Here is a 25422-nt window from a genome sequence, read left to right as displayed (position 1 = left end):
TAACCTGTGTGGCAGCGCCTCACGATAACCAAAGATACAGTAGTATCAAGATAGATCACGCCCTATTACATCCGGCAGATGGCTGGTATGTAGGCATCTTTTTAGTTCCAAATAAGTGTAGTATATAGGTTATATTATACCTGTAATGGGATGTATGAGAGGACACTGCTCCAGTCTACCCAATGTTCTTGGCGTTTACTGCCGACGTCTTGTTGTCCCATGTTGTGTAATTATATTTAGCGGCGTGTACAATCAGAAGTTATGGATACATTAAGTTCTTTAACCTCAACATGACTTATTTCGGTATCCGTATATTTGAGTTAGCTTGGAATTAGATTCGAGGGTTTTCGTTTCGCTGTACAGATAACCCACCAATCGGCATTAGAGTTGATGTCACACGTTAGCCTCAGCCTCAGGTTTGCCAGCGTCAGGTAGGTAATGTCACTGTAAAGTTTACTGGTGTGCTCTTGTACTGAAGACCAATTAAAGAGCACAGCAAGGTTTACATAGGCATACAGACGTGTATTCATGTCTAGCGCAGAGTATCCCTGTAAGATTCACACAGGATTAATATGTCGACGAGCAAACATGGCGATACCGTCCGGTCCCATGGTGTAATGGTTAGCACTCTGGACTTTGAATCCAGCGATCCGAGTTCAAATCTCGGTGGGACCTCATCCTTTTGTGCTTACAGCAAAAACTAAGAAGTAACAGCTGTAAACCTGAACTTCAGCTGAACCGCAAACTACACAGCAGAGAAAGACAGACTGGTGGACTATCTCCCTTGCCCAGCCTTTTTCCTGCTAGCCGATGACCTGGGCGCCAGCTAGTCTTCCTGGGGTCTGAAATATTACATACATCATATTCAACATATACATATACAGCATCTTTTCTATTACATAGCGTTCATCACGTGCATCTGTGAGGAACGAGAACAAGATCAGCTTCTTATACATTTTTAAATGACTTTGAGTGAGGATTTACAATTAAATTGACGTATATAAAGGGGGCAGCTTTTTCAATGATGGATGACATGTAAGAGTGCACTAAAGATGTATGAAGCAAGAGTGGAAATACTGTGCCTACCTTGTGTATACAGCACAGTAAGAAAGACAGTTATCGACCTTGGAAAATCATACTGTGGCACACATGAAACATTTCACTCAGAAATACAGCTCACACTGAAAACCACACATTTATGTTCAAATAACTTTATTTCAACACGCAAATGGCAGTGTATATATGGCAGTGTGTTTGTGTGTGTGTGCTTGAATTGACCATTTCTTTTGACATTTTATTGGAATGTTTCTCAAATTATTTTACAAATATGTCAGCTGTTTCTCTACTGGGCAGCATTGGCAGAAGTGTACAGGACAGGATCTGTGTGCAGAATGAGCCGAGAACCACTGCTCTTCTCAGACTCAGCTGCTTTCTCACCAACATTATGTTTTATTCCATTCCATTTCTATGCATCAGTGTACCCTGCTGTATCCACACTGGAACATTTGCATTCAGAGTACATTTTGAACACCAAATACATCTGCTACTAGCTTACTTTCAAACATACGACTTGCTCAGTACCACTGGAAACTGAAAAGTAGCTGGAACTGTAGCCTACAGCAGTGGTTTCCAACCTTTTTTCCCTGAAGCCCCCCTTGACTGTGTCTAAGACAAGCCAGGCCTCCCCCAGCCCCAACTCACACCTGCATACATGCACCAAAAGAATAAAGTGATCAATTACAAACTTTTATTTGCAAAAATAAAATGTCAGAGGTAATAAATAGCTTAATGAATTTAAATGTGGACCAAAAATATGTTTCACTTTGGTTTATACAGAGTTTTGATTATCCAATTGGGTGTGCTATTGGGATTTTATAATTTTAATGTGCACAAATATAATTTTGGTGACCTCACAACCTGAGCACACACAAAATTATGCGCACCCCCTGTAACCTCTGGCGCCCCCCAGACGGGGGGTGCAGACCCAGGTTCCCAACCACTGGCCTACAGCATGGTACACGTGCAATGGAGCAATTATTAAAGTATATCTCTGTAAAGTGGCAGTCAATTGTATTTGTTTGCTTGCAAAAAAAACAAAAAAAACATTTTAACAATAATACAAACCATTAGAAGTAGTGAAACAGCATATTTAAACAGCAAAAACAACAATAACACAGAATATTACAAAGCAATAGGAACACTACAATAAAGACGTGAGCCATCTTTGAAACTGTCTTCTTCCCGTGCTGAATGAAGTGGAGCTTTATTAAGAAATACAAATAGCTTTTCTGACAATTTATGCACTAACTTGGCACACTGTAGCTGTCTGCAAAAGCGTTATTTGACTAAAACATGTCAGTGGAATTCTACATGTGTAGCTCTGTTTCATCTTTGACATGTGCACACACTCCTTACATACAGTGCACTATTTCACACACTGTACAGTTTTGCCATGTGTCGTAGTATGTGTGTTATTTGCCGGCCCAAATTCCCCCACCGCTGTGGTTTTAATGGAGCGAGTGAAGAGAAAGACTGAGATTCAGATTCATTATTGCAGCACTCCACAGCTCCATTATCTCTGCACCAGTAATTCTTCCATACTCAACTCTTGGCTCCCTGTATGAACTATTAGAGTTGTAACCCATAATGTTCAGCACAAAATCTAGTTCCAGGAAGTAAATCAGTTCGAATCAGATGAGGCTCATAATTAGCTTCACTCTACTTTACATACACAGCTGTCGTGTGGCCAGCATGTGGTACTTTGGAGACGTTTCACAGGTTGCCACAGTTTTATGACTCAAATACACGAGCTGTGAATATGAACCATGAACGCCAGAAGCCCTTTCAACGTCACACATTCTGCGTTCACATGAGGTCTATTTGACATGAAAGTAGACAAATTATTTTGGCAAACTAAAGATTTGTGTAAGCTTACAGAGCGCTAGCTAGCTTTAACAAACTAATTTTATAGCAATAATGTTCAGCGTCCAAACTTCACATGCCTGCCTTTAACTAGTTTTACCAATTAAAACTTTAAAAGCACGACTGACTGGCCTGCAAAGGCAAAGAGCAGAAAAAAAGGTTGCAAGTTTTCAGGTTGGCTGGCAAACAGACAGGTCGTAATGCCTTCCTTTTATGCCCTTTTAGGATTTGTTTTACCCTAAAACAACATTGTCACAGAACCTGTAATGGCTAAAACTCTGCTTTTGGATAATCTTGAAGGTGGAAATGAGCTACCAACAAATGTTTTCTTTCTTCTCAGCTTTCTTGCCCATTTTGAGAAGTTGGTTTCAGAAGTAAACTTTATTTGAATTATTTACAATCCATCAGTGACTGATCTGTTTTTTCTCCATCATTACTGTCTCATTTAGTTCCATGGAATCATTAACTGAATAGGTTTAGGGGTCATCACCAGATGTCATCAAAATTGGTATTTCTCAATTACAGATAACACCTGGAAAATCAGTAGGCCTAAATAGATACAGGTTTAGCTTTAGCTACAGCTAGCTGGGGCTATTTCGCTTTATAGCTGTCTTGCTTTAGTTCATGTGTTGGCTGTCCTGTGACAGACGAGCCTGCACATTACCAAACCAGAGTGCAGTTACTGCACTTGTTTCTGTTACACCCTGTTTTACCAGTAATTATACATTTCTATATAGTATTCTACATTTTATAATGGAAAGTCAGATTCTGGTCTTTACTCAGTTTGGCCTTTGTGGGGCAAATTAGTCAAGAAATGTGCATGTTCAAAAGGCCTCTGGCCACCATACACTTCCCCTGACTGAGAGTAAATCCTATTTTCGTTAGATGTCATCAGGAAAGTTCAACCATGATTGTGTCGACTTGGTTGTTTCATCTTGTTAACGCGATTGTTTTTTTAAGATAGCTTAAGTCAAAGGCTGGCTTTCCACAGACCAGTCATGACTCTATTATCTGTCTTGGATAAAGGCATGTAAAAGAACATATAGATCACATCAGTGGGCTATGACATTCTTTGGTCACTGTGGTGCACGCGTAAAGCAATCAGAGGCTTCATAAGGCAGCGCGCTACACAAACACAGCTCTGCATTTGTGATATCAAAAAGGCAAGTTTGGGATTTGCACCGCTCTCCGTTTTTTAGCAGGAAACACATTATAAAAACTAGAAAAAATACTGAAATACATAAATGGACTTTATCCCACCAATAGACAACATGTACACAAAAAACTAAGATGACAGGATGACACCATAATATAAGCGTTTTCTCAGCGTATACAAGTCCAAAAAGTGAAGCTGTTACGGTAAAAATGTGTGTTTGTGTGTGAACATCACATGCTTTTCAAGTGCTCTTCACTCACTTTGTACATACTGTGCATACACTGCTCAATCAATTGACCTTTATTTTGAAAATTCACCGTTTTTTTTTTTAGTATCTGTACTCTTTATACAGTATAAGTGAGTGTGTGTCTTTGGTACCACAACCGTCACCTCTGTGCTTGCTCCAGTCAGATGTCGGTGGTCTCCAGCTTGTTGATAATGTCCACCTCCCCGTTGCTGCATGTCTTGCTGTTCTGCTGCCCGTTGGCGTTCTGCTTGGCGTTTTGTCCTGAAGGTGCAGCGGCAGGCTGCTCTAAACTGATGGTGGCGCGACTGGTTTCGGTAATGGAGGAGCTGTGGTAGTTAAAGTGGTTGTTGGTGATCGGGGTTTCTCCCCAGCCGGTTTTACCCCAGGCAGACTTCCACTGAGCCCACTTCCTCTGCAGTGCTGTTTGGGCCTGAACGTCATCAGTGATAGTCAATTTAAATAGAACTTATTCTGAATAAATGTCACTATATTTTTGCTAGTTTTAGATTCTCTTTGAGACTTGAAATATCGTTTCTACGTACCTCAGCATTGCAGAAACAAAATATAATGGCCACCAGGAGTCCCTGCAGGGAAATAGGACATAGATTAAATATGAGTACATTAAAAGATGTGATTATCCTGTAAATAATTGTGCAAAATAAGCAGTAAAATCACCCAGTTCTATTTGAAAAATGTGGACCGAGTTGTTGCTCTGAATTTGAAACTGGCTACCACAAGACACCAGTTTTACTAATATTAATACATGGAGCATCTGAATGTCCCATTTCCATCAGCAAGAGGCCAAACAACACTCATTCATTCAAATTCAAGAGCAGAGAGTGGCTCCATTGTGCTTTGTAGTGTAGCGGAAGCTGCTGAAAGTGCTCTTCAGTTTGATGTTGTTGCTTAATGAAAATGAAGGGAGGTGAATGGTATTTAATAGCGTGAAAAGCCTTCATGCCAAACACCAATTGTGTTTGGAACAGAAAATGTCAAATAATGTAAACTGTGATGTATTCAGGAGGAAATATTTGTAGATTCTTGGTGTAAAATCGGCTATAATTAACTTCACCAGAAGGGCTTGTTTAATGTGTGATTTGAATCGGACTCTCTGTGGTGAGTAGACTCAAATGTGCAGTTTATTGTAGATTTATTGTTTGCAGGTATTGACTGTACCTGGAAGTGGCAGAAGATATTTACAAAGAAGTCATAGATGGCCCGGCTGATGCGTCCCTCGGGCCTCCAGGGGAAAAGGATGAACTGGACTCCCAGCAGAGGGATGAGGATGAGGGTGGCTCTCACCGCCTTCATGTAGGCTGTGGACTCAGCGCAGTGGGTGTCTTTCAGCTTGGTGATCAGGACCCGGACGATGTTCAGGAGGAAAAAGAAGTTCACCTAGACAGATTGATGGTGGGTGGATAGACAAATGGAGGAGTGAATAAAATGAAAGTGAAAGTGAAAGAGAGGCGAGAGACAGAGATATAAATCTGTTAATGCTACTGAATATACATTGCAGTATTTGGCTTTTCTAAACTTGAGGGGAAAGCACATCCTTGCATATAATCTAAATAATTACAATGACTGGCCTGATGGTGGTACTATAACAGCACCTGAACGACTGAGCCTTTCCAGGATGCCCCTTTCATATCCAATCATGCTACTATGAATCTGTTTACATGTGGAATGCTCCAAATCGGTGCATTCCACATCTTTCCCAGTCTTCAGTGGCTCCTGTCCCAACTTGTTTGAAACATCAAATTCACAATAAGCAGATACTTACCAAAATCAGTGAGGTAAAACATTAAATTTATTGTCTTTGTCTATGTCATATGTACATTATTATATATATATGTGTGTGTGTGTGTGTCACATGAACATTAATTTATAAATATGTGTGTGTGTGTGTGTGTGTGTGTGTGTGTGTGTGTGCTTGTGTATGCTTTTAGAAGTTACTCACAAGCAGTGCAGCTTGAATGGGCCCATGAATGATATAGAGCAGGTGTGTGTGTGAACTGATCCAACACCTGAAACAAACAGAGACCAAGAAAGAAATGAAATTTTGAACAGGTTTCCGATGAGCTTTCACATGCACAGTGGCTTAAGAAAGCCTGAGGGCTTAATGAAAGCCTGAATCATTCATCATTAGCACTACACTCTGCTCACACATGTGCCACTTAATGAGGCTAATCAATATCTTTCAATTCCTCTCAGCCTGAAAGTGATCAGAGTAGAAGAAAGTCACACAAAGCCTTCAGTTATGTTACAGCCGACTGCGTATTGTAACACTCCTGGTCTTGATTTGGACTTGGACCAAGAAAAGAACAGGAAATTACATCTTACTTGTCGTTAAAGAACAGCCCACGAGCCACAGCATAGGTGATGGCAGGCACAATGGGAAAACCTTTGGACAGAGAGAGAAACACAAACAGGAATCTCAGACTGACATCCTGAATCTCTGCAGACATCTGCAGCTGCGTTTAACGTTCGGGGAAATTTGATCATTCACTTTCTTGCTGAGAGTTAAATGAGAGAATCAGGAGATGGCTAACTTAGGCGCTCATAAGGTATTATGAGGTCTTGCAAATGCATTATTAGGAAGCACTATGATACTTAAACGTTGTCTCGGTAGACAATCTTCCGGTCCATCTGCCCACTAATGGCATTTATGTGGTTTGATATGGACAAGACGGACACAGCTTGCACCGCAACACAAAAGGAAAGAGTTCCTGACTCACCCCACCCCAGGACATAATACCAGAAGAGCTGCTGTTCCCCGACAAACACAGCCACGATGATGAGTGTGTGGAGGTAGATGCCTTCGCACAGCATCCAGAAGTAGTTGGAAGTAGATGTATACTGAGTTAGCACAGCCAGGACCTTACAGCTCACCTGACAGACAGGGAATAGTGAGACTTCACTTTAAATGTGATTTTAACCAACAGAGAACCACCCACAGTTTGAGCTAAGCCTACTGAGCTGAGGATTATCATACCAAATGAGCACACCATTAAATTAAATGGAGACTTTGTAACATAACTAGGAAACTAGGCAAGTGAACATTAGTGTCATGAGATGAAACATGGATAAATTCCGTGGCTCACTGGGTTTCTGGTATTTATGGCTTGGTTATTGGCCACAGTGAGCGAGAGCCACATTATAGTAACAATGGAGTTCAGGATGAAGGAGAGAAACATGTTCTTGTGGAGGGAGATTCTCTGGCAGCTAAGACTCCTGAAAGAGAGAAGCAGAGAGAGGGAAGAGAAAGTAAATCACCTCAGTTTTTCATGCAAACATTTTTGGCCTGAAACTGCTATAGCTGAGATGACATTCGTTAGTGTGCATTAATGCTGCTGAGTCAGATCAGAAATCTCATGGCTCACTTGAAGTAGGAGAAGATGATCAGGCAGATGATCAGGGACACAATGGACAGGCCGTGACCCACCATTGCCAGGTAGTAGAGACTGATGGCGAACTGCACGGACAACAAAATGGTTTATTCATCATAAATACAATTATGTCCAACACTTATTAAGGATGGTTACACTTTGAGTGAAAGCAGGTACAGTTTATACACCATTTGCATCTGTACAGGATGTCACCAGAAGCACAGTCGCCCCTTTGCACGAGAGAGAAAAGGAAACATCTGTAAAGAATATGAGCCTTTTGGGAAAATTGAGAAAAGAAAGTGTTTCCTGAATGGCCACACATTTAGATCCACTGAAGAAAAGAGTCATGCTGTTGGCCAAGTGTCACGTTAAAAGAGATTCATGGAACAATGCCCATGAAAATCTTTACCATGAGAGTTCCTACAGAAATATGTGTGTGGAGGGCTGTGAGCCTCACCATCCCTCACGTGGAACAAATCCTCAATGACTTGCTGATTTAAGTCAGCATAGCCTGGACTTGTAGACATGAGGTGATTTAAAAACACTCAATCCTGCAGCAAAAATTGGAAGTCGATAAAAAATAAAGATTGACAGTACACTTAAATCAGGGCTCCACAGACATCATTCTATGAGCTACAAGTCACGAGTTTGAATTCCAAAGATGTCAAATTGGGAGTTGTTCTGTGATGCTAACAGTCAGTTTGCCTCTCCAAATCAACTGTATTGCACCCAGCCACAGTATCAAATCAGGCCATGTCATTTAAAGTCACATGCTCTGTTAGCACTGTTAGCATGGCGGAGGCAGGACCCATCTTGTTAGCTGTAGTTTACAGTCTTCAGCGCTCAGATCACGAGTCAGTGAGTCACTTCATGTTGTTATGCCCAGCTGTGCAGGGACGGGTAACTTCTGACTATCAGATATCAACATCTGTCATGAAGCCTTCTGGTGTTATTTCCTGTAGTCGGCTCTGATTTCATTTTCACATCATGCCAAAAAGGTGCACTGCTGCATTTCGTCCTTTCAGAGTTCACATTATGGGCTTTAGTGCAATCAACCAATGTTGTACAGATTAGCCATTGGTTTTAGGACATTAACAAAATGACTTAAAGTCTCTGGGTTACTATGCATCAGTCCACCTGACAGAGGATGAAGAGTCTTGTTTTTTTTGGTTATAAAATTCCCAAAAATAAAATGAGTCTAATTTGTTTGAAGGAGCACAACTAAATGTGTTTCTAACTGCTGGAACACGGCGAAAGCTTCAGAATCCTCTCACACACATTAGTTTGACTGCAGTGTGACTCACCTTGAGCTTGTCTTTGGTGTAGGCCTGACACTGGGTGTAGTTGGTCCACACTCTGTTGCTCTCTGGGTGGTGGAACCACTGGCCATCAGGATTACACACTTTGGTGACCTTTTCTGTTGAAGACATCATTTACACAAACACTTTTGACGCCAACATTAGGAAGAAAAAAATTTGAGCCCATATCAATACAAACAAAGAGAAAATAGAAGACACTAAGCAAACAGCTCTATCTGCGTGTGTGTGTGTGTGTGTGTGTGTGTGTGTGTGTGTGTGTGTGTGTATTATGGCCTCACCAGCAGGGTCAAAGTCAAGAAAGTATTCAGGACACATCTGCATGACAGTCCCCGGAGCTGAATCCCCCCAGCACAGCCAGCCGTCCCACGTACGGTTACAGTAAGAACCTACAGAGGGCAGTACGGGCATGACATTGGACTGTCAGAGCGTGCAAGACAAATGAGGGTGTGCACAACACACGCCCTGCCTTTTTCAATGAGACTCGATATAAGTAAGGTTAATCAGTCACCTGCAATCCCACACAGGGGGAGGGTTTGAAATAAAGGGATGAAAAGGAGCAGTGTGCAACCTTCTTCCACCTCCAGATTCAATGTGATGTATGGACAAGTGAGGCATCGAATCCTATCGTGCTTAAAAACACCTTGTTCGCAGTTTTATTGCACAGTGTCGACATTCCTCGGGCTGAGTACCAGTTCCATTAATACTATGTCTTGTAAAGGCAGTTTGTCTGTTCAGTGTATCTGCTGTTGCTAAGCCCCCAGTCTTTAAATCAAATAAAGCACAAGAGGCATCGCTTGTGTGGCAGAGGATTCCTCTGAGAGAACACTTTTCAGCCATGGGATGATGTTTAGAACAGCAAAAATCAAAGCTGGTGTCCTACATTATGTAAAATATATGATACTATATTTACACCTACTTTAAATTAGTAGCAAATGCAAATTGGTCAGGGCAGCATTTGGCACTGAATGAGGGACTGTGTGGATGAAGTGAGAAGATCCATAAAATAGCCACAGATCACAGTTTCTTTTCTTTTCTTTTCTTTTCTTTTTTTAGATTTTATTTTTACTATTCTTCTTGTCTCTCTCTGCTCTTTTACTACAGACAAGGCAACATATCCATACCACTTTTCAGCTTGTCTGAGCAAATCTTCATGATTGCTAAAGCACAACAGTATATCATGGTATTCCATTCATGTATTTTACTTCTATCAGGCAAAAAAAAAATACGTTTGGATTACAAACATTTGAGAACCAACCCATTCAAAGCAGAATCTACTGTATTGTATCCCTCGACACATAAATTATAGCAGCTGCGTCATGAGTCTGTGCTGTCAGCGGCTCACATGTCAACAGAGAGTCATAACGGTAGAGAAGTTATTACATTTTTAATAAAGTCCCTGGCTGGATGAGTCATAGAAATGATCTATTCAACATAAATGGTGTGTGCCACTTCTACAAACTGCGTGTCTAACTGCAGCTGGCTCAAACAAAGCCTGTCAACAATAGACGGAAACCTGGCGGTACCAGGTTGCACAGTGGCATGTTGGGAAACGGAGCACAAAATAACATTTCAAAGGCAGTGAAGTACTGAGCGGGAGTAACAGGCACTGGGAAAGACACAAAGGGCAAGTTTCCTTTCTTTCAGACTCACTTCCTGCTTCTCTCCCTCTCTTACTGTGTGCACACACTGGAAACTTTTAGCAGGTAGGACGACCAGTAAAGTTCTAAAAGAAGATCTGTATATGCATTATTCAACACTATGAATACAGTATATTTTCATTGAAAATGTAGATTTTTATGTTTTGACCTGTTCATTTAAATTATTAGTTAATTCAATTGCTAGCACATCTACAATGCACGATGAACCTCGCAGTGAGGGATGGAAGTGAGCTGAAGCTTTACTAGCCTTCAGTTCCACCATGCTAAATTAATGATGACCGCTTAAGCCTTTTAGCCATTTTTTTTCAGTCAGTCATCTACAAGACCACTGAAGTCCACAAGAGCAGCTTTTTATTTTCACAACAGTTAGCTGATTAGTTGGGACAGTTAACTACTTTAAAGGCCCCATGTGTTGGATCTGAAAATGTCTTACTTTGGTGACTCCTAGTGGTCATATCCAAATAAACACTGTGGCAGACAGCAATGCAGGCCCCTGAAGTCTATCTAGACATTAGCTGAAGTAGCTGTATGTGAGAATGCAAATGTCCAAATTAGTTGGACTGGACTTTAAACAGACTTCACTCTGCCAGCTCCATAGAACAAAGTCTGTGTAATGTCTGATAGAGCCTACGTGTGAACAGAGCAGGTCATTGTCCAGACAATTCACAGCGAGTGAGTGAAAGTGTTGACAGTGTTTCTGCTTTGTGCTCTTTTCTGCTTGCCTGTATATTGTTTTCCACTCCTCCACTGATGTTGCAATATGTCAAAATACACGTCATACTGTAATCAATGCAAAAACAGTCATCATCACGGATCAATCTTCCTCCCGCACGCTCGATCCAGCGGCTAAACCTCACCTAAACCAAACAGACTATTTTCAGTAGATTAGAACGTGTCTGACATGGACAATCTGCTGTTGTGTGCTACATGTGTGGAAAGGCAACAACTGTCAGGAGATCATTTGAGAAAAAGGCTTAATCAAAAAAAAAAAAAAAAAAAAAAGGTCAACTTCATGATGACACTTGAGGCTAAGTCAGCAGGATTCATCCTCTGGAAACCATGTCTATGGGCAATTTCAGTCCCGACTGAAGTGGTGCACTGACCTGCTGACAGACCAACATTGCTGTTCATGACCACAAAAATTCTACACATAGTGGTTTGAGGTTGACATAAACCTTTGATGAGATGAATGACTTATGGTACTAAGCTGTATCCTACTGATGCATCTGAGAAGTTAATAATTTATAAAGACCGTTTTTCAATGTTTCATGAGGATAAGTGAGTGAGAGTCAGTCACACTTTTTGGATACCATCATGACAGTAGTGCTAAAATAGGAGGTCATTAATGGCAAGGCTACTAAGCTCAGTGAAGATGGATTAGTTATAACAGGATATCCTGTAATTCAATTTTTTACTTGCAATATAAGTGATTACATTTGCAGAGGGGGTGATTTCATTAAAAGTGCATCAGCACTGCGAGTTGAATGCAAAATGGAATTAACATTTATCTCCCATCCGTCAGAAGCAAAACATGTTTATACCATTAAGGACATGTAAGTTCCCCCTGGATGGCTGTGAATATAAAAATAACAGAACAAGTGGTGCAGTCTTATCACCTTCTTCTGTGCGTGGCGGATCATGGATTATCTTCAGGTAGCACTCATACTGAGCAGCCAGGATCTGGTGTCGGGACTTTCCTAGGACGGTGGACATGTTGCTGAAATTCTCCTGATCCTCCACCGCCTTCACGACAGCCACCATGGAGCCCACATCCTCAGACTGGGACAACTGGGTAAAAATTCATGCAATGTATATTGGAGATGTCAAAATGACGACTGCGTCTTCTTCATTAGACGCTTCTTATTAGACTCAAATGTCACTTTACATCACATTAGAAAATAACACAGTACCAACACAGAAACATTGTGCCATTAGCATGTTATTCAAATTGTAAAGGGGAAAATGAAAAAACACTGCACTCACCTCTGAGCCTAATGCCAGTGCAACAATCATGGAGAGTGTTAGGGTCCTCCACATGTTTCTAAAAGGGAAACAAGGACAATGCAATAATTAGACATCTTTGCACCAGATTCCCAAGAAATGGCTCTGTGGTTCCCATAAAAACCAAAGGATTCTGATCAGTTTTATTTTTATTGATGTGGTTTAAAGAAGGCTTGGGACCCAACTGTGACTCTTTTATGTCTGTCACTGACATCACACACAGTAACATGATTCAGTGAACTCAGTGAAAACAACATCATTTATTCACAGTGGAAGCCCACTGACTGAAGTGTCCATCTGAGGGTCCATGAACTGAAGGAATCTGGAAATGTCTGTTGTAATCTAAATTCAAATAGGTGGTGTGAGTGCACGGTCTTTAACAAGCGTGCTTATGTATGTTTATTAACAGTATGTGTGGTTTCTCATCTATCAGGACAGGAAGTTCATGCTCCACCGGGCATTCCTTTACACTGTCCCCTCAGGGTCACAGAAACACATGTCTGTTTTTATTATTGGGGTTAGGAGCAGCTAGTTCCCTTGAGAGTTTATTCTTGAGGCAAATGGGCCAAACAAGGCTGAAATAAATACTCAGAATAACAGCAAGAGGTGACAATGGCTGATTCTCTAAAAAACAGCACAAACACGACAAAAAGTTTCTCATTTCTGGGAAAACATGATGGGCTTTACATTTCCATCAGAGAGGAAACTGGCTCCAGTGAGTTTCAATGTTGGACCTCATGGCCAGCATGACATAACATCTTTCATTTAGTTGTAAATGCGATACACAGTCATCATTTTGTTGTCAATCACAGTGTCAGAAGCCAAATTCAAATTTATGAAAAGCAGATTTTTGCTGTGCATTTTTTCTGACGATGACAAAGAGATGAGTGTGTGTTCTGGCTTGAGCGATGGAGGAAATGTTACTGTCTTTGGTTTAACCTCCACAGCAGAAACTTTGACATAATTTCAAATTTATGTTGTGTAGGCAGCAGGTTTAATATCCAAACAAACAATCACCTTTAGAAAAAAGTTTTAAAGAGAGCTGTAAAACATTTAACTGAATTAGAGGCAAATGTACAAAATGTGCACAAATAAAATAATTTTTAATGGGTCTGAATACAGCCTAAATACAACATAAATAAAGCTGAAAGTTATAATTTGCTAATCCTTTTTGACTCATGCTCAATTGAAAACAGCATGAAGACATTAAATTCAATGTCTGACCTCATCAACTTCATTGATTTTTGTAAAGATATGTTTATTCTGAATTTGATGCAACAACATGTTTCAAACATATCAGCACAGGAGCGACTGGGAAAGTTGTGGAATGCTCCAAAAACACCTGTTTGGATCATTCCACAGGTAATCAGGTTCATTGGTAAAAGGTGAGAGTATCATGACTGGGTGGGAAAGAGGCATCCTCAAAGGCTCAGTTGCTCACAAGTTTGTTTGCAAATGATTGCATTTTGTTTTCTACTTGCACTTTTGACAGCATTGGGAATTGGGGATGTCATTCAGACATTTAAAGAGAGTATTGAAAACATAAAGACTTCAAGTGGTTAAAGCTCAGATAGGTAGCCAGTTCAGAAACTCTTCTTTGGGGCCAGAGTAACAAAAACACTTTTGACAGTTCAGAGGACAGGAAAGAGACGTGGGAACGCCAGAAATAAGACTTTATTGATCCCACACCGGGGGAATTAAGTCATTACTGATGCTAATAGGCCAGCTGTCTCCCCCTGTTTGTGCAGAGCTAAGCTAAATGGCTCTGGCTGCAGCTTCATATTCATCAGTCAGATATGACAGTGCTATCACATCTTCTCGTGTAACTCTCTCCTAAAAAAACCCAATAAGTTTATTTCCCAAAATGTTGAACCATTCCTTTAAACTGCTTGATGCTGCAGCTTCCTCCAGCCTGAAAAGAGACTTCAGTAACACTGACTCTGCTAAGATCTAATGAGCTATTAGAGCTATCTTTGCATTCTGTGTAACACAAAACACTAACCCTTAATACAGATAAGACCCTATAAAGTCCAAGAGATGTTAATTTTTTTTTTTTTTTTTTTTTTTTGTAAATGAGTCCTATCTTTGGTGCTGATCACTCAGTAGTGTGACATCTCCCTTGGTCTGCAGTCTGAGTTTCCATAGGCGACGACAACCATTCATACACAAACATCCACAAACAGATATTCATTTAGAATTCCATTCAATAAGAACCAAACAATGAACGCCTTTCTGGCTGTTATGTACACAGTTGCCTCTAGAAATGTATTGTTCCGAAATCAGGGCATTATAAATTCAAGGACAAACACACACCCACATGTCATAATACCTTGGGAGCACTCACTGTATGCCATTGTCACCAACGAACACTGCAGATAGTCCATCTGTGAACCGTAGCCAAGCAGTTTGGTTTGGCTTTGTTTTAATGAGACAAACTGAAAGGCTGTTGCATTTCTCATTTGTTTGGTCCCTGTCTTTTTGTCATCATCTCTGATTATTAATCAAGGGGATCGAGAGCATCAGACCTACATGAAGGAATATACTTACAATAATATAGTGACAAAACCACCCACATGTCGATGACCTTTAAAGAGGAGCTCCACAATAAGAATAATGATATAGGAAAATATGGAATGAATTTTTCAAACTGGGAAAGTTTATCTTGTATTTACTGCTAATTACTTTTAAAACACAGCCATATTTAGTTGCATAGAGCTTGTAGACCAATTCTTCTCTCTCTCATCCTGTGACAACAACAATTGGAAGATGTCACAGTTTTTTTCCAACTGACTCTTTTTGACTCCTGCTCTCCCTCAATTTTGGGGGTTTCCTGTAATTGGTCTGAAATTCTAAGTCATCCAAAAAAATATTTTCACACTAAAAAGGAACCGAACCATGGTTTGATTTGATCTGGACTGAGACCACCTGTTTTTGTTGGACCAAGGTTCAGCTGTGTGGATTGTGGTCTGGGTGAGGTTTTTCTTATAATATTTTGGTTCAGTCCAAAAGTTTGGACCAAATGCAGTAGGTGGGAAAGGGCCCATAGTGCCTGCTTAAGTATAAGTAACACCACAGCCAATGATCTACAAGTAAAGTGTGGGTTAATGTTGGTGTCTATGTTAGTTGATAAATCTCCCAATAGCTCCATGTATTCCATGAAAGGAGACCTGATTTCTTTCTCCAGTGATATTTAGATGGTCTGAGAGCAGTCACTGTCAAACTGGAACACATGCCTTGCTTGTCTGGCAACAGCTTTAGAAACACTGAGCTATGTGGAGGAGGCTTGAACTCATAGCAACCCATCAGAATGCAGAGAAAAGTCATAAATTATTGGCAACTTTAATGATTAAAATATCAGCAGGAGAATCAGCCTTCAAACCCCTCCATCAGACCCTGTAATGCCAGTCATCTGTGTCATACAATCTGCTGCCAAAGCTATTGCGAAGTGCTGAAGGCAGCTGCTGAGGTATGAGGAGGGCTGAAAGAGCTGCGGGAGTGTCTCTTAGCAACCAAAGCACTCAAGGTAAGGGATGTTTCAGATGAATGTGTCTTTTGTAGACAGAAATCACACATGTAACAATACACACACAAAAAAAACACAATGAAACAGTCCAGTTAGGGTCACATGCACACACACATGCACTAAAAATGCTTAAGACAGCATCCTATGATTGGGCTCACCTGATACTTCACAAGGGGTTACGGCAAAGACATCATGACTGGTTTGATTGGATAAAGGCGGGACACGCACCGCAGAAACAAAGAATATAAAAATGTGTGTTTGACTCTCACATTGCCAAAGGAGACAAACCCCAACTAAGAAAATTAAACACAATTCTCCTGAACCAAAAGTTGCCTTATGGTCAAACGACAAGTCAGTGTCAGCAGCATTATGGCAGGGCTGTGTCACTAAACTTTCATTTTCTGTAAAAAAAACAGATGTGCTTCTTAGGATTTATTAATGCGTCAGATGTTCAAAATAAAAGAAATGGTTCCAAAAGTGTTCCCCCTTTCTTAGTAGTAGTGGGTTTTCATTGGAAGGTAGAACAAGAACATCAAGAATGTCTATTTGTGGACGTAACATGTTCATATAAATAGATTTTATCTGAAAATACAAACTGCACTGCTCATCCTCAGGCTCGCTGAGATGTAGTCTGATATAGACTACTGACAGTCATCTACCAATGAGACCTCTACCTTCGTAGGCCTTTCATATGCTTTGCTATTGGTTGACCCCATCGAGGCTCAGTCAAAATTATAGCATCTTTATAGGAACAGCTTATAAGACAGTGTGAGCCAACGCAGGATGTCACAAACCTGTTTTAGATCACTAAAACATCTTCTATCATACTCCTGTTAATATTTAGGTTTGGTCTGTGTCCACCAGAGAGGAAAAAAAACAGGAATTTTTAGAATGAATTTTTCTCTTCAATGAATCTCTGAATCCTGGTTTTCCTGATTCCAATTCTTTTAGAGAACAGCTAACTCTCCACAGCCTTAAACTTCCCTGTGAGATACTGCTCTCAAGGGGTGATGGGGTCATCAGATGGAATGATGAGAAATCCAAGGACTGTGGTCTTGCTACACCAGATTTAGGTCTATTGGCCCCTGCACCCAGTGAAATGGACTGCAGATGCTGCGGTGACGTAAAACAGGATTTCGTCCCGACCCCGGAGGTCATGATTGCTTAAAGTGCAGTATGAGCAGAAGTCATTTAAAACACAGCTTTTTTCTATTACAAATAAACGGTTAATGCATGTGGAGCCAATGTAGAATTGACACCATTTCCAGGCTTGTGTCTTTGCAGCATGGAAGGATTTTGATTTAAGCTCTAGGGAAATGTAAAGCTGCCAAAGTAAGACAATAATTGGATGCAACTGCTTTTGGGAAGAATTGCAGTGACAATATCCAGACACGCAAACATCACATATGCTTGAGGAAGTAGAGAACAAAAGCCTGGAGTTAAAGCTTAAATAAGAAAAATAAAGGAAAACAGTGTAGCATAAAATAGCCGCCTTAAGAGCAAACATTTGATAATTAGTTGATCTTCTTCTCAAGATAACCAAAACAAATACAACTGAAGGGAGCAATCACAGAGTGCTGTGCTGATGGGATAAGATAAAATGCCAGAAACACAACACCAGGGAGAACAAGAGGGAGTAAAAAAACATGGCCAATTCCTCAGAGCTGACCACGAATGAGAAACAGTAAAGGCTTAACCTTTACTTACATCCCGTGCTTTGTCTGCTAAAAACTGGTGCAGTGAAAGGACTGCTAAATGATAACCTCTACGCAGTTCCTACCATACGGTAAACAGCTATTGCTGTGAGGAAAAATACACTTCAATTGCATTGTGTTGTCCCACTTACAGTTCAAAACCCGAAGATGTTCATTTTACTATCAAGGAAACAAATATTAACATTTGGGAAGGTAAAATCAGGTGGTTTTAACATTTTACTACTAAGTTCTACGTTCAGTGGTGGAATAAGTATTCACATCCTTTACTGAAGAGAAAGTAGCAATAAAAATATTTATTAGATGTAAAAGTCCCGCAGTCAAAGTACTAAATTACTAACAGCAATTTGTACTTAAAGTATTGAAAGTAAAAGTTCTGGTTCTACAAAAAAAAAGGCCCCTATTGCTGACAAGTCACTATATTTGACATTATTAGATTATTAGTACTTATGCAACAATGTGTAAGTAGCATTTTACTGTTGCAGCTGGTCGAGATGGAACTTTATACACTTTATATATTTCAGATGCAGATTTGTAGTTTAGTCCAGTGGTTCCCAGTCTAGGGGCTGGGCCTCTCCAAAGGTACGCAAGATTAATCTGAGGGATCATGAGATGATTAATGGAAAAGAGGTAACTTGTAAATATATCTGTCAAGTAAGTGTAGTGGAGTAAAAAGTACAATGCTTCCTTCTGAAATATAGAGTAGACGTATAAAGTAGCATATAATGGAATATTCCAACAAAGTACGAGCACTTTGAATTGTATTTTAAGGTACAATGTGTACGATAAGGCCACCTGTGGAAGGCAGCATATCACCAGACTAACTGTTACATGCTGCTCACTATACTCTGTGCTGTAGTCATCATTGACTGTAGCTACCAGCTGCCATTAGCTTGTTAGCTGTACAGCTAGTGGCCCTATTAACTGACTGGATTCTGCCCAACTGAGAGCTCGGGCCAGTCAGCCCTGGCCTGTTACTAGGTGCTCTGTCTACTCACTCTCTGGACCCTCGGCTCAACTCAGCCGCTGCTTTCCTCCTGCTCGACACAACCAGCCATCAACCCAGTCCCCACATTTCCAGCCATCCCTCCTTCTCTGCTCCTCTCCATTCTCATCCCATCCCTTTTGTCCCTGCAATGAATAATTCTCTTTATTCGAACTCCAGTGTCCTCACCTCTCTCTGTCTCACACTTTGCTCAGTAGCTCAGCCTTAATGAAAGGCTTCAAAGACTAACCTTAACCTTTAAAATGAAAAAAGACCCGTGTCCGTTGAACCTTGAGTTGCCTCTGTGAATAAAATGTGTTGCCTATAAAAACTCTTAACCTAACACCATTACTAGTTCAGTTCACGTCCATCTGTGTTAATTTCATGTAACATTTCAGGTGAGAAAGCAGCATAAGGAACTGATTTTGGCTCATTCAGCTCATGTTTGCAATCTAGCCATCTAATTCAATTAGAGTTACCGTAAGTTTCAGCACTGACACTGAATTCATACAGTTTTCTCAAGTTCCCTCTAATATACAAACAGTCAGAGCTCCCTCTTGTAGTGATCCTGGGACCATCAAAGTGTGTGTGCCTGTTGGTTCTTCTCTGTGTGCATCAGCTCAAACATTATTCCTACCTATCTGTATTCCAGCGGGGGATCTGGAGAACCACAGAGAAGCGACACAAACCCCAAGAGTGTGTGTGAGGGAAGGCAGAGGAAGGATGAAGGTTGAGGAGGATGCTATTATCATCCTCTGTCACCCTGCAACCACTTCCTCCCTTCTCCACCTCTAAACAGCCCCACAGGTTAAAAATAAGCCATTGTTACACACACACAAAGGGACATGGAAAGGACTTTCATTGTGAAGGGACATAGCTAACATCCTTGTAGCTTTGGAAACACAAACTCTCCGTTGGACATCCGAAGGTGAGGAAGTTTAATATTCCAGAATTAAGTCAAAAACTTTACCTCTGAAATAGGGCTGAAGGCCGATTATTATTATCGATTATTGTGTCAATGAACTGATTAATCTTTTAGTCTACAGTAGGTATGTTTAAACTTGATAGAATGGAGAAGTTTACAAGCATCTGTATAGCATAAGCTTGAAGCTGATTGGCCCTTAAAGCAAAGCTGAGGGGAGATTTTTTCATGTCACCTCAGACCAGTTTTTAACATTTTATCTCATCTGACCCCAGCTCTATATTTTTACAGCTTCATTCATTTTTGACATCTTTAGCTTGTTATGTGGTATCAGCTGGGCCACTTTGGAGCAGACACACTCCAAAGCACGCAGACAGACGGATGGCTAACTTGTAAAGGTTTCAGTATGCTTGAAATGAACTCGGTGGTGCAACACATCCTCTAAAAGCTTAATCATTTATACTTATTTCAAATGGCGACACGCAGAAGCAGGGCATGCTCTTGTTGTCTCAACACAATGAATCATACAAAAATAAATTCAATAATTAGTCTCCTATTAAATCAGGTTTGTTCCCCAATAAGACCCAACAAAAATATTTGGGTCTTCAGCTTGCACAGACAGATCTTTCACTTTCATTACTAATGAGGGTTTTGCAGCTGCCTGCTCCTGCTGGACGTGAGACTGATGAGAGCCATGACTCAGACAACCATTACATGTGCAGCTGATCCAAAACAATTCGCTAAAAAAGGTTAAAAAGTACCGTAGACTTTCACAGTGGGTAATAACTCTCTGTAGGTTTCTTGACGCATTCAGAATTGATTCAGTGTTAACATTCAAAATCTGGATTAATGCACCTTCAAGGGCAGCCACTTTGAAATGCAATGCACTTTTAAAAAACCTCACTGCTAACCAAGTAGCACAGTGAGAGCCAAAAAATAACATGCAAGATCCTGTTATGCTTTGACCACAGGGAGGTTCAATTACAGGTCAGACTGGGTACTTGAACCTGCAGGCAGGGGGTGACTGAATAAGAAGGGATGCACTGCGCCTTCAAAGAACAAATATTTTGGATGCAGTCTCCCAGTTAAATTTTATAGAAACCCACATGTGCGGAACATGAGTTGATCTGCAAATGATATCCCTCACTTTGTTCTGGGGGTCTGAATGAGTGAACATCGTCTGTCCTCTGTGTTTAAGTCAAGCAGTTCTGGGCCTACATTCTGTGGAAGTGGCCTCCTAACTCTCTCTGATCCTGTAAATCACTCACAAGAGCCAACAGCACCGGGATTTACAGCAAATGAGCTGTCCATGTATGAATGATTACGGACTTGGTTATTTTCCCATAGCTAGACCCAAAAATAGCTCTCCCAGCTTGGAGCTGTGCCATCTGCCAAGCGGTGTCTTTTGATTTTTTATTTGTATTTTTTGTCCCTGGGGCTCCAAAAGCAGCACAGGCAGTACAAGACATGAGAATAGAGGCTTTGCTCCCTGGACACCACAGTCAAACCACGATATGATCACCCCCATGTATACTTAACTCCTCTATACAACCAAACACAAGCTTTCCCAGCAAACATCTGACTGACACTGAGCTGAGAGAGAGAGAGGACCACTATGATAGAAAGCATGTTGGCCTGAGCAGCCCCCCCCCCAACATATCAATCAGTGTGGGAGCCAGAACACCCCGACACAGTCCTCAGATATGGTCAGCCTGACACCACGTTCAACACACAAGCATCTACTCTGATTCTTTTTTCATCCCATTCCTCATTTCATCTCCCTGAAGTCTTTCCTTTGTTCCTCCCTGAGAATAAACAAATTCCACAGTTTCATCAAAAGATGGTTCCCATTGCTAAGGTAGTCTTAGATACCTTAAAAGAGCAACAAGTAAGACTTTTTAGAGCTTTATAACATAAAATAATAATAAAGGGAGTTGGTTTTGTTCATGAATCCTAATGCCTCGAGCACTGCTCGGGCTTTAAATTCTAGATTTCAACTACTGGAATTCCAGAGGACTCCGATCATTTCCTATTGTGCAAAGTGAAGGGAAATCTTTGTCACTCTAACTACAACCCCTGTACCTATTAGTATGCAACCATGACATGTCAGTTATCTCCCAGAGAGACGAAAATAAGCACATGTTTTTTTCAGGTACTTTGGGGGTGGGGTTGTTGGCTTGTTTGTGTTATGAAAGGGCCGATGACTGGAGTGCGAGGTGGGGGTTGGGACCAAAGTAACAGCCAAAGCACCTATTAATACACTGATAGCTGGCTGGCAAGAGCAGGCTGTTCCAGTCAAAGACACGCCGGGACACTGGTGGGGTGGGGGTGAAATTTTCCCACGGGCCGACACACGGTCAGACTGTAGAGTCCAGGAATCATTCTGAGGTATTCAAAAGTCAAGCAAGGAATTGGTCTGAGATCGATGTCTTGGGTGTGAGGATTACAACTTGGCAACGCAAGGCGGAAAGGGGGTAAAGGGTATTCCTGAAGACACTCCACTGAAATGGAGCCAATTATAGATACAAACACACAAAGCAAACATGGAAATAGCCTCTGCTGGTGAAATAAAAGCTGCCTTGCAAATTCTGCAGAGGCAAGTGCGAGGGTGTCGCTCTATTACAGAGTGACAACTGAGGAATAAGAATATTTATTATGTACATAGAAACTCCTGTTCTATGTGGATCAGGCCCAGCAATCGACATGGAATGATATCTGCGAAAAGAGCAAGCCTTGCAAGTCTGCAGGGTTTATAGCTGATTGCTAACATGCATGTAAAAGTGAATGAAAATCACCCTGGAAAAATGCAAATTCACAGAAAAACCAAGAAAGCACTTGTCATTGCAGCCAGCCTGCTGAGACCAGGTTCAACGTAGCCTTATCATAACTCCACATATCCTCCATTGTTTTTCTCTATGTTGGTGCTTTGGCTGTGGACTCAATGTCAAATTATGCACTGTTTTATTGGAGTATTAAACTGCATAAGTCTGTAAGAGACATATGCTTTAGCATATTTTGACTGATCATCATTCTGAGTGTGTTCACTGAAAACTGAAACCCTCAGTCATTGATATTGTGCTTTCAGTACACAACTACTGCACCTCAATTTACGCAAAAGCTCAAAAACTCTAACAGAGCATCTGCTTTTTAAAAGCTATTGGATTAGAGGCTGATTATAGCTTGAGTGAGTCTTCGAGCTCTGCTTATGACAGAAAACACTATCAGCTTCCAGTAACTCTTTCCTGTCTCGTCTCATTCTCTCTCTGTCCTGACTTACTGCAGCGTCCCTAATGTTGACCAAGGACTCATCTGCCATCTGTTGCGTTTCAAATTAGTGGAGATAATCACAGCGACACTATTCAACCCTATTCTTTTTCAATTTCTATTCATATGGTACTTAGAATTGCAACTGTAGAAGCAGGCAACAAGCCAGCTCAGGGCGTGACCTTTCCCCAACCTGCATTCATCTTCAATGATACTTTACAGCCCCATACAGAAAAAAGACAGTTATATTCCTTTAATATTACTATAAGAACTTTTAGTGTGTGTGTGTGTGTGTGTGTGTGTGTGTGTGTGTGTGTGTGGCAGTCAGTGGTTACTTGATGTGGTGTGTGATAATAAATTCAGTCTTATAATATTCCTATAGTCTTCATAAAGGAGCTTACATTCTATCCATGGTGCTCAATTGTGTATTAACAGACACCTTAAAGTATTTTATGTTGTGTTGTGTTTGATTTTGGTCTTATACTTATAATCCCCATAATGTTCCTTGAGTCACTTTTCTTGTGAAATAAAGTTGTTTTATATTAATATTGATGTTAGAATTAGTATCATAATTATATTAGCTGTTGTACTGCCATTGTTCTTTTTCATGAGGGCAAAACTACATTACATCCTGAGTTGTAAGGACACCTTTCACCAGACCACATTCAAAGCAAGCCTCATAAAACCACCACAACAATTGACGCCAAGTACCGGGCAGCTCGTCCCTTAAGTGAACAACAGAGACTTATTGCTTACCTTTTCTTTGAGTGAGCTGTCAAACCTCCAAATATCCCCATGCTTGCATGATCCGCGCAGAGGAGAGTCTCATGCTGCTCTTCTGTCAACACTGACCAGCCTACTAGTACAGCAGTCAGCGGACACGCAGTAGCAAATGCACAACATCCTGTCACCGCTTTCAAAATAAAACGCTCACGGCAGCGGTGACATTTTTTGTTTTGGAACTATTAAGAACTAAAGTGAAGTTTGGGCACTATTTTCTTTTGTCATCATAAAAACACACGCTCTCGCTTATTAACAACACATATTTGGCGTCATATGGAATAAAAACCGTTTAATATTTTGACACTTGAGCCTAGTCATTGGTTCAAAAACCAGATAGTACAGACAAAATATCAACAAAAATCGTAAGAGATTGTACAGATATGTGCTGCATTTGTTTCATTCAACCACAACAGAATAAAAAATCCTAATCAAGGCTTTTTTTTTTTTTTTTTTAAGTTCATAGCTCCCGTTATTCGTAATCTGTAAAGTAAATGTAGGCTACTATTTTATAGGATATAACACACAAAAAAATGTTTTATTTTTAATTTATTATTAAGTTGTCAATGACCAGACTGGAGGAGAAAAAACGACTGATTTAAATTCTGGTCTTCAGCAGCAACCTGTAGTACTTTTCAGTGAAGTACAACACCGCCATCTGCTGTTTGTAGTTTGCGGAAGTTGGACTGTAACAACATAGTAAACAGCAGCGAGATAAGGCAAGACGTTAACAGGAATGTATAACATCATTAACATAATGTAATAACAAGTTTAATCTGACTCATCTTGATTTGAGGAGTCTTATTTACCTTAGGTAATGCTGCCTTTACGTGCTGCGGGAAAACGTTTCATATAAGGGGGCTGGTCTGTATCAGGTAACGCAGTTGTCACTTTCTTGTCACTTCTGAAGTCGGCAAGTATTTCGTGCAGTGTTTTGTAGTCGACCGTGTGCTGTGCATGTTCTGCAGTTCAGTCATACAAACAAAGTCCATCACAACGTTACAGGTAAACAATGCAGAAGCTGTATTATCTTATTTAACATTATTGCATACCTTTGTAACCTTATTAGATTTTATATTACTCGGAGAGGAGATTCAGGGCACCAGAGGAACATCGAATGAAAAAGTGCATGTGCTTTGCAACTTTCAGCTGTGTGCATTGGAGAGCTATGATCAACCAGATTTGATCCCTCCATAAATTACAAAATTGTTTCACTTATAGCGCGCTTTTGATTAGTCTATGTTTGAATCTGCCTTAAACCACAATTGCTCAAGGTCATGTAAGTAATTTAATTTACTACCACTACACTGATAGCACAGAGTCTCATGACAAAGCCACTTTTTAAAGTGCTGCTGCTGGCTGAAAGCTGCATTTGAATTATATTTTAGTCCGGTCCATTGCATTGCACCCCAATGTCCCCATTTGGCGACGGGCCCGTGAAAAAAAACGTCGGCAGCAAATCTCCTCTTTATTCTATTTCATGGACTGGTTGTTACAGAGACCCTAAATGCATCAGCATGTTTACTGGTCGGTCATTGGTCCGTTCT

The 25422-nt window shown here is 40.7% G+C and overlaps 1 protein-coding gene, 1 long non-coding RNA gene and 1 other non-coding gene across 3 annotated transcripts; 1 reads left to right on the top strand and 2 right to left on the bottom strand.

The window, feature by feature from the left end:
• Positions 1 to 603: 603 nt before the first annotated feature.
• trnaq-uug (transfer RNA glutamine (anticodon UUG)) lies at positions 604 to 675 on the top strand. The gene has a single exon. It is a non-coding gene; the product is annotated as a tRNA-Gln (tRNA).
• A 649-nt stretch (positions 676 to 1324) lies between these two features.
• Positions 1325 to 2102, bottom strand: LOC143327421 (uncharacterized). The gene is made up of 3 exons (XR_013077737.1): positions 1998 to 2102; positions 1568 to 1607; positions 1325 to 1465 (listed from the first exon to the last, which is right to left on the bottom strand). It is a non-coding gene; the product is annotated as an uncharacterized LOC143327421 (long non-coding RNA).
• A 2255-nt stretch (positions 2103 to 4357) lies between these two features.
• On the bottom strand, positions 4358 to 23955 carry calcrl2 (calcitonin receptor-like 2). Its single transcript, XM_076741733.1, has 13 exons — positions 23852 to 23955; positions 12672 to 12729; positions 12305 to 12476; positions 9309 to 9416; positions 9016 to 9128; positions 7706 to 7797; positions 7427 to 7556; positions 7061 to 7214; positions 6666 to 6726; positions 6283 to 6349; positions 5502 to 5720; positions 4868 to 4909; positions 4358 to 4755 (listed from the first exon to the last, which is right to left on the bottom strand). Exons 1-13 carry the CDS (start codon positions 23890 to 23892, stop codon positions 4486 to 4488), a joined length of 1527 nt encoding a protein of 508 aa, XP_076597848.1. The 5' UTR covers positions 23893 to 23955; the 3' UTR covers positions 4358 to 4485.
• Positions 23956 to 25422: the final 1467 nt, after the last annotated feature.

Source organism: Chaetodon auriga, chromosome 10 (genome assembly GCF_051107435.1).
Source record: "Chaetodon auriga isolate fChaAug3 chromosome 10, fChaAug3.hap1, whole genome shotgun sequence".
Classification (NCBI taxonomy): Eukaryota; Metazoa; Chordata; class Actinopteri; order Chaetodontiformes; family Chaetodontidae; genus Chaetodon; species Chaetodon auriga.
Note: the sequence above shows the minus strand (reverse complement) of the source record. Positions and strands in the feature narration are given on the sequence as shown.

Bases quoted from the DNA above. Each gene is read 5' to 3' on its own strand.
- calcrl2 (XM_076741733.1), bottom strand. From the start codon at position 23,892: ATGGGGATATTTGGAGGTTTGACAGCTCACTCAAAGAAAAG. The intron at 12,477-12,671 runs GTGAGTGCAGTG...ATTTTTACCCAG, and splicing joins CACTGGCATTAGGCTCAGAG to TTGTCCCAGTCTGAGGATGT. The intron at 6,350-6,665 runs GTAAGATGTAAT...TGTTTGTTTCAG, and splicing joins GGGCTGTTCTTTAACGACAA to GTGTTGGATCAGTTCACACA.